At 45.9% G+C, this 9,622-nt stretch overlaps 1 protein-coding gene across 3 annotated transcripts in view; it reads left to right on the forward strand.

The window, feature by feature from the left end:
* TGM5 (transglutaminase 5) overlaps positions 1-5,239 on the forward strand; it is a 29,213-nt gene extending 23,974 nt beyond the window's left edge. For 2 of the 3 annotated variants that reach the window (XM_066274103.1, XM_066274101.1), the window contains 4 exons: positions 2,184-2,549; positions 3,030-3,190; positions 4,405-4,538; positions 4,726-5,239. In XM_066274103.1, coding sequence (XP_066130200.1) covers positions 2,184-2,549; positions 3,030-3,190; positions 4,405-4,538; positions 4,726-4,879 — 815 coding nt within the window. In that variant the 3' untranslated portion in view covers positions 4,880-5,239. The remainder of the gene's footprint in view (positions 1-2,183; positions 2,550-3,029; positions 3,191-4,404; positions 4,539-4,725) is intronic. The other variant, XM_066274102.1, reaches the window with a different exon arrangement.
* The last annotated feature ends 4,383 nt before the right edge of the window (positions 5,240-9,622 follow it).

The raw sequence follows: 9,622 nt of genomic DNA on the forward strand, positions 1-9,622 counted from the left end.
GGGTGGGAGAAGGGAGGTAGCTGAGCAATTGCTGGGAATGCTGTCAAGTGGGTGTCTGTCTATGTGGGCCTTTGGGGCCAACATAGAGAAGCTCCAGAACCCAAGCCGAGGAAGGGGCTATACAGCAAGAGATGAGCATTGAGCACAGAAGTACCGTCCATCCCCTCTCCACCCCACCCACTCTTGGGTTATCCTAGTTGGTGTGCCCAGAAATAGATCCTGAGGCAAAGATTCAAGTACCAGTGGTTTATCTGTGAGGGCTGCGTGGGCGGAAGGAGAGTGAGTGAGACGGGAGGGGAGGAAGCCAGTGCAGGAGGCCTCACCAAGCCTCTTCGCCCTGTGGGCAGCTGGAGCCCAGACCGCTGGGGAGCTCTGCCAGTGGGATCGCCAGGGAAAATACAGGATGAATAATGCTTTTGTCTAACCACGTCTCCAATTATTTGTTGTTAACCTGAGATTCAAATTAAATGGCCCTGTATTTTTATTTGCTAAATCTAACTATCCCATGAGGGATTCAGTGTAAAGTGTAAAACAATATCCTAGATCAGAAATTTTTAACCTTTTTCATTTCATTTAACACATAAGTTAATTACTAAAATTCTGTGGCACACCAAAAAAATATTATTTTGTTGATCTGACAAAAAATAAGTATAATTTTTAAAAAGAGTTTATTTACTGGTTTTAGAGAGAGGAGAGAGAGAGAGACAGTTATTTCTCGTATGTGCCTTGACCGGGCAAGCCCAGGGTTTTAAACTGGTGACCTCAGCATTTCAGGTCAATGCTTTATCTACTGCCACAACAGGTCAGGCTAAAAATAGATATAATTTTGATTTAATCACACCAGAAGGCTATTGTTGTGTTGACCATTGTCATTTATTTGACAGTCTAAGGGAAAGAGGTCAGTGCCTCAGACTTAATTGTCAGGTATTGCACATTTTAAAAATTCTTGCAGCATGCCAGTGTGCTGCAGGACACCAGTTGAAATCCCACCCAAGAGGCAAGAGGCTGTTATTTATCCACCAACTCCTGTCAGTCAGGAGTTGAGGGCTACCTCGGGGGTGGGGTGTAAATTCCCTAGCACTCTTGGCCTGCCCCGTGCAAGGGCAGAGTACATTCTGATGGCAAAGGAAGCCTTGGGCAGAGTAGTGGCAGATGCTAGAATTTGAAATTAGGGCACATGGGTACTGAAACGGCAAGTGCCAATGTGGGTGGGGCGTGGCAGCATTTGCTATAAGATCCTTGGGGTTCCCCTGTGAGCTTGCGGGGTCTGGAGTGATATTCTAGTGGGCCTGGGTGTGCTGTCTCCTCCCACCCAGCCTGAAAAGATCTGCAGGTAGAACAGACCACAGATGAGCTTAATCTGATCCACATCTCCCTGGGTCTGCCCTTACTGAAGCCAGTGTCTCAAGATGCTCTTCTGACTGAAACAGAGCTTAGAACAACCCCCACAGCAAGGGGACAAAAGTGGCCTCTGCCTGGGGAGGCTGTATGGATGCAGTAAAACAGTGGAGTAGGGCCCTGGAGACAGTAAACAATCAATGAAGGCAACTGCTGGGATCATTAGGGAAGCCCGTGAGTATTCCTGTACTTCCTGGCCACAGCACCTCCCTAGGACTGAGGTCTGGGTGCTCTGGGAACTCAGCTTGACTGAATTTCCTCTTTTTTTTTTCACTGTCTTTCAATCTCCAGGAATTAGTCTATACCTGACCAATAATTTGGTGCTGGAACAGAAAGCACATCATGCCTTGTTGTCTTTAAGAGGCTTATTCTCCATATTTCTGGGCCTTTGTCTTTCACATGAAGTAGTCAGGATAGTCTGTTGGTCATGAGCACAGATGTTTTTCAACTTGAGCAGATTTAGTTTCCACCTGAACTCTGCCCTTTGCAAGCTATCTGACTTGGGCAAATGACATCATCTCTCTGAGTCCCATTTTCTACCTCTGTCTATGGAATAATAATAATAATACATCTCTCTCATGGTTAATATGAGTATGAAATGAGTGAAGGACTCAGCAGAGCCTGACGCTTAGAAAGCACCTGATGAATTGAGGGCATGTTTGTTGTTGGAAATGAGGGTTTTAACAACCCTGCAGTGTTGACGGAGCTGTTGGGAAGTATGTTCAACCATGGCTTAACCCCTGGGTCAGCCTGGCCTACAGCTGGTGCTATCTCTGCCTTCCCAGGTTCCCCTCAGGAAAGGGAAGCATTTCTGAAGGCTCTTCAGAAGCTGGAGGCTGGAAGGTCTCAAGGCCGTTACCGAGCAGACTCACAACCTTTCAGGCCCATACCACTGAGCCAAGGCCATCCTCGAAGCCTGGATACACCTTCCCTTCGGCCCAGTGATGTTATCCAGGTTTCCCTGAAATTTCAGCTGCTCGACCTACCCAACATGGGCCAGGACATACAGTTTGTCCTTCTGGCCCTCAACATGTCACTTCAGTTCAAGGACCTCAAAGTGAATCTGAGTGCCCAGTCTCTGCTGCATGATGGCAGCCCCCTGCCCCCATTCTGGCAGGACACAGCCTTCATCCAACTCTTTCCTGAAGAAGGTATGGGCTCTGGTTATGGGCATGGGTACTCTGTGTACACAGAAAGGGTTATGGAAATGCCAGTGGGGTCAAGCCAGCCAACAGGTTCTGTGGCACCCTGTGACACCAGTGTTCCTGGTGTCCCCTCCAGCATAGATTCCTTTTCCTCCCCTTACCACCTTACCTTTACCTTCTGTCTCCTCGTCTGCTTTCTATCCTTCCTTTACTACTCCAAGGAAAGTAAGTAGCCTGGTTTAGTGGGGAAAACTTGAGTTTTGGAGTCATCTAAACTTTGATTAGAGCCTCAGCTCACCCATTTACCAGCCGAATACCCTTGGGCAAGCCATTTCACATCTCAGTCTCTCCATCTGAACACCTGGTACCTGCTTCAGTGGGGCTTAGTGCATGTTGGCTTCCTCCTCTCTATAAAAGGGTGCCCATCTCCACTGGGCCCAGCTACTTCCCCAGCAGTCTCACCTCATCCTTGTGTTCTCTCTTTAGCAAAGACCCATCCCTGCCAAATCCCCTATTCCCAGTACAGCCGGTACCTGTCAACAGACAAGCTGATTCGCATCACTGCCCTGGGAGAAGAGAAGAGCAGTCCCAAGAAGATCCTGGTGGACAAGATCATCAACTTAGTGTATCCTGCCATCATGATTAATGTAGGCAAGGGCCCTGAAAGTGGCCTGGGGCTCCTTGGGGTCAGCTGGGAGCAGGCGGAGCCCTGTGAGAGGCTGTTCAGGAGAGCAGCCCCTCCTTTCCTCTGCCTTTTTTGGTGCTTCCAGGTATCTCCCACCTGGATCAGGAGGTTTATCTGAAAACACTGGGTGATGTTTCCATCCTCTTGCACAATTAGATGACTTATGGGTGGACTCTGAGCAGCTGCCATGGAGAGGTTCCTCTCTTATGCCACCTCCCCTTGTTGGTCTCTCCGAGGGTCAATATGAGCTCAAATAGAAGGAATTGGAAGGAATCTGAAAAGGAGTAGAGAGCACTTCCTGAAGGTCAGCTTAGGTTTGATTTGCCATTTCCTAACTGTGCATCCTTGGACAAACCCCTGGGCCTCTACTTCTTGAACTGTCAATTGAGAGGATTGGACCAGATGACCTCTGAGGACTCCTGCTCTGACATTCTGTGGTCTTCTGAGTGGGAAGATGTCTGGGTCCCTTCCTTCCAGTGCTGGCTCCCCGAGGCTAAGCAGCCTCCTGGACCCTGTGGCGTGAGCCTGTGGTGGCCCCTGATGGCGTGCCTCTGGCAAGTCCAGCCAGGGGAGTCCGTTTTAGGAAGGGTTTCCAAAAGTGCCTTCAGGTTTTCTGAGGCAACTTTCTTGTCTCTACAGCCCTGAATGAGCTTTTCACATGAAAAGAAATGAGCTAGTTATGATAAGGAGGAGGGAAGGGATGGGTGGAACTGTAATAAGAAGAAACAAACAAAAGCTGCCAAAGAATATTCTATCTACTCCAATTATACATGAGAATCCTTTGGGAGGTCTTGATTTTGTTACTCTTGGAGATAATCCTTGGAGTAGAGCACACATCACAGGAGAATCCCAATTTATCAGACTTATTCATATGCTGTATTAGATGATATAAAATATTTTAGACATTCATACATGTATAAAAGCAAAAGTTTCACATAACAATAGCTTATGTGATGTACACTGATATTTTCTTCTCTTCTATTTCTTCTTCTTTTTTAAAATGTTAATGACAACCCATTAAGTTGGTTTTAACCTATATTTGGAACAACTCGGGCCATGGAAGTCCAGCTCTTCAGGAAATAGATCTAGGGAGCAGTACACTCCTTAACAGTTTGGTGAATTGGAAAATAAAACTAATTCTCTGCTCCTTCCTCTCCTCTGGACTTCTCTGTTTAGGTCCTAGGAGCAGCCATTGTGAACCAGCCCATCTCCATACAGGTGATATTTTCAAACCCTCTCTCGGAGCAGGTTGAAGACTGTGTGCTGACCGTGGAAGGAAGTGGTCTCTTCAAGAAACAGCAGAGAGTCTTGTGAGTGCTTGGGGTGCTTAGCTTTCTCTCCTGGCATATCTTGGGTTCAGCACATCGTTTCTGGACACGGGCTCCCAGGCTAGGCTCTGAGACACTGGGAAAAGAGAGACCAGCTTGTGAGTGGAAAGGGCTTTGGGGTGGTCACAATGCCTGTGGTTTTCTGACAATTCTCCTTTCTCTGCCATAGCATTGGAATCCTCAAACCCCAACACAGGGCCAGCATCACTCTAAAGACTGTCCCCTTCAAGACTGGCCAAAGGCAGATCCAAGCTAATCTGAGGAGCAACAAGTTTAAAGACATCAAGGGTTACAAGAACGTCTATGTTGACGTGATGTTATAAATTCTAGGACAAGGAGATGGAGTCATAGATTTTTAAGCCTGAGGAAAAGAAGCAAGTTCAAATGCAAACTGCACCACTCCCCACCACAGCAGAAGTTTTCAAGGGCTTTGACATGAGCAGCAGAGGAAATGCCAGTGATGGATAGTCCCCTGGGCCATTTGCACAGCTCCTCAAGATTTTGTTCAAGGCCCAAGAATTCCACGGTGTCCCACCCAGAAGTGTGAGATGGCACAGAAATCAAATGACACACTGGTTGGATTTGGCCATGACTAACTGCCCAGATGTCAAGAAAGGAAGAAGACGGGCCGAGCAGCTCACTGTTATTTTGTCATTGCGATAGCTAATTTTTTAGTACCAATAAACTGCAGTTCTTATTATCATCCCCTTTGCACCATGTAATCATTTTTTTTCCCCCTAGAGCAGCTCCTACCTATTCCCCGGATGCTGGGAATGTCCCATTGTTTCAGTGTCTGAGTCCATTTGTTACCAGATGGGGATGTCCCTGAGCAGGTCTGCCTCAGGGGGGCCTGTAGTGTGTGGGTCCTTGACTTTGTGCAGGAAAGGTCTCACAAGTGACTTTTAGAGTATATTTATTAAAACTGGGGACAGTGAAACAAAGAAGGGCTTAGAGTAGAAGAAGCGACACAAGAGAGTCTAGGCAGTGCTCTGCTTTGGCTTCCTAGAAACCTTATAGGAAAGAATTGAGCCAAGGCAGAGCTGCTGTTAGTTCACTGGGAGGTACAAGTCCCAGTGACGGAAGTGAGCCTAAGCAGGGCTGCTTTCAGCTCACTGGAGAGTCAGAGTAAAAGGGGACCTTGAAGAAGGGTTCAAGAGGGAAGTCCCAGAGAAGCTGCCACTCTCCACTGCTCCACTGGTTGTAAGTCTCATGGGGTCCCTTACAGTTTAGAAGAAAGAAGTAAAAAGTTCACGCCCAAGAAAGGGCATAGGCATGAATGAGCCCATACTGGGTCTTTGTTTTGAGTGTTCTTTTCTTTTTTTCTGTGGGAGAGAATCTTAGGGCAGGGTTTCAGCAGAATATTTATCAGCTTTTCAGGTGTGTCCTTCAATATGTTGATTCATCAAAATGAGTAGATAGGAGAATTTAGGGTCATTCTCTGATTGGCTTCACTGCTTTTTTTAAGGTTTTTTTTGTTTGTTTGTTTGTTTGGTTTTTGCATTTTTCCGAAGCTGGAAACGGGGAGAGACAGTCAGACAGACTCCCGCATGCGCCGGACTGGGATCCACCCGGCACGCCCACCAGGGGTGACGCTCTGCCCACCAGGGGGCGATGCTCTGCCGCGACCAGAGCCACTCCAGCGCCTGGGGCAGAGGCCAAGGAGCCATCCCCAGCGCCCGGGCCATCTTTGCTCCAATGGAGTCTTGGCTGCGGGAGGGGAAGAGAGAGACAGAGAGGAAGGAGGGGGGGGTGGAGAAGCAAATGGGTGCTTCTCCTGTGTGCCCTGGCTGGGAATCGAACCCGGGTCCCCCACACGCCAGGCCGATGCTCTACCGCTGAGCCAACCGGCCAGGGCCTGGCTTCACTGTTTTTATCTTGGGTCTGTCTGGCTCAAATCAGGTTTTTATTTGTTCCATATTTCATATTTGTTCCTTATTTCATTTGTTTTTGGGTTTGGCTGACACAAATGGCTTAATTAGGTCTCTGTTCTCTATCTCCCTGACCAGGGTAATTTAAACTATTTCTTCTCTGTTCAGGAGGAGAAGTGTAAACCACTTGTTCTCAAGTGTTCTTGGTTAGGGAGGACGAGGTCTTGAGATTCACTAGCTGACTATAAATTGGTCAAATTGTTTGGCCTTGTTTAATTATCTTGTGTTGTTTCCCCATTCCACCTGCCCAGGAATTTTCCTAGCTTCTTACTATCCTGCCTCATATTCACTTGTTCTAGAAATATTTACTGAGTGCTAGTATGTGCCAGGCACTGTTCTGAGTGTAGTGGATAAGACAGCAAACAAAACAAAATTCCTGCCCCCATGTAGCTTACGGGGGGGGACGACGGGACAGGCAATAAATATGTCAATGAGTAAGGTACTTACATATGGTGTGTCAGTTGTGATCCAGTTAGAAAAACAAAAACCTTTGGTGTTTCTAGATACTACCTATCATCTTTGTGTCTTAGGAAGAAAGTCTGGGAGATCTCTCACTTGGCCTTCCTTTGACTCTATTCCCATATCACATCCAAGAAACCTAACAGTTCCAGCCTCTTGACTCAAAGTCCACCAGTACATTGTAGTCCTGCATGGACATGGGATGGCTAGGGTACAGGGGATAAAGCCAGCTAAATAATGCAGTAAGGGAGATTTTTCATAGGGAGTGAAGTACTTGTAGGCCTCTTTATTGGTTGCAGCTTGTGTTTTATGGTCCTACTGAACACAAAAGAACTCCAATTGTTATCACCTCTTGGATGCCCCTGCTTTCCCATGTCACTGCACGAAGTTCTGAATAGAAAAACGCATGGTGCACCTGTCCTGCAGGCACTGGCTATGTGACTTAGAGATTTGTTTAGGACATACACTAAATGCATTCACATTAGATAAAGAAGTTAGATACTTCTATTATATACAAACAAAAGAGTAGGGTAGTTAATCAGAGGAAGAGAAGAAGGTGTGGTGGGAGTTATATAGTAGGTTGATAATCCTGTTAAAGAGTGGGCTGAGAAGCAGGAAACCCTGGCAGCTGGAAGCTGAAAGTAACCTATACAGTAGTCTCTTCTTATCCATGGGGGATATGTTGCAGGACCCCCAGAGGACCCCTGAAACTGCAGATAGTACTAAACCCTATGTATGCTGTGTTTTTTCCTATACATACATACCTATTATAAAGTTTAATTTATAAAGTAGGCACAGTGTAAGAGATTAATAGTAACTAATAGTAAAATAGAACAATTATAATACACTGTAATTAAATTTATGTAAATGTGGTCTCTCTTAAAATATTTTTTTAGTTGTTCACTTCTGGACCTTTCCATTTAATATTTTAAACTACGTTTGACTATGGGTAACTGAAACTGCAGAAAGCAATACTGAGGATGAGAGTTGGGGACTACTGTAATTATTTAATTCTGTAATTATTGCCTAGCAATCATGAAAAATAATTTAAGGAAAACATCATGGAGAGGAACATCTTACATAGACAGCAACCTCTGAAGTACTTGGAACATTTCAACTACTGCACCCTCAGACTCTTTTGTGAATCCTGATTTTAACACCACATTCATTAACTCTCACTCAACAAATATTCTCTGAGTTTCTTCTAGGGGCCAGAACCTGAGCTAGGCACCAAGGACATATGAAGGACCAGAGCCTGCTCTCAAGTAGCTCAAGTCTAAGCATGTAGAGAAAAAAAATAAACAAGAGGTTATAACACAGAGTGGCAAGTATCACCACTGGGGTGAATGCAAGGCGTTGTGGGAGCATGAGGAAGGAGGGGCAACTAGTCTAGTCTTGGTGTTTTGGATTAAGGAAGGCTTCCTGGAGGGAGTGGTATTTAAGCTGAAAGCTAGAGACTAGGAGTTAGCTAAATAGACTCAGGGTCAAAGGGACAGAGACGGTGTAAAGCAGTCAGGAACTGCAAGTAGTTCAGATGGCTAGAGATCAGAGTGGGAAAGAATAAGTAGCAGAAAAAATGAGGCAAGGGACAGCAGGTGAAAGGTTTCAGATGGCACTCTAAAATTTTTGGTCCGTGGTCATCTATAGGCATCTGTTTCCTCTAAATCTTGAATCATTGTCATTGCCTATGTCAGTGATTAAAGTTGATTGTATTTTGCACAAGTGAACAGACTACATGTGACTTGAAGCACTAAAAGGACAAATAGTTCTCCACCCTGGAGGCCAGCTTTGGGCCTGCTGCTTTTTCAAGAGTATAGACAAAAAGAATTTGATTGCGGGATGCTCCCAACTTGCCTTGGACATCATCAATTGGGACTTGTCTTCAGACTGTACAAGAGCATGAAGCATCCTACAGGAGGCTGGCCAAATGCTTGGCATAGCGAGAGTGTTCAGGAAATGTTTGAGCTGAGATAACGTATGAATCTGTGGGAATGTGAGCAAAAGCTCTGTTACTCTTCACCAAAGTGGAAGGAGAAGGATCAAGATTAGAAACAGAGGAAGAATGAAAGACTGATTTTAGAAACACATTGCTTACATTCCACATATTTGGGTATTTTCTATTTATCTTTTTGGTACTGATTTTTAACCTCATTATAATCACAGGTGATAAAAGCAAAAATAGACAAATAAGACTACATCAAACTGTAACATTTTTATTCATCAAAAGACACAATCGGCCCTGGTTGGTTGGCTCAGTGGTAGAGCGTCGGCCTGGTGTGCAGGAGTCCCGGGTTTGATTCCCAGCCAAGGCACACAGGAGAAGCGCCCATCTGCTTCTCCACCTCTCCCCCTCTTCTTCCTCTCTGTTTCTCTCTTCCCCTACCGCAGCCAAAGCTTCATTGGAGCAAAGTTGGCCCGGCACTGAGGATGGCTCTGTGGCCTCTGCCTCAAGAACTAGAATGGCTCTGGTTGCAACAGAGCGACGCCTCAGGTGGGCAGAGCATCGGCCCCTGGTGGGCATGCCGGGTGAATCCCAGTTGAGCACATGCGGGAGTCTGTCTGACTGCCTCCCTGTTTCCAACTTCAGAAAAATACCAAAAAAAAGACACAATCAACGGAGTGAAAAAGCAAACTATGGAATGGGAGCAAATATGTACAAATCATAAATCTGATAAAGAG

Source organism: Saccopteryx bilineata, chromosome 4, assembly GCF_036850765.1.
Source record: "Saccopteryx bilineata isolate mSacBil1 chromosome 4, mSacBil1_pri_phased_curated, whole genome shotgun sequence".
Lineage (NCBI taxonomy): Eukaryota > Metazoa > Chordata > Mammalia > Chiroptera > Emballonuridae > Saccopteryx > Saccopteryx bilineata.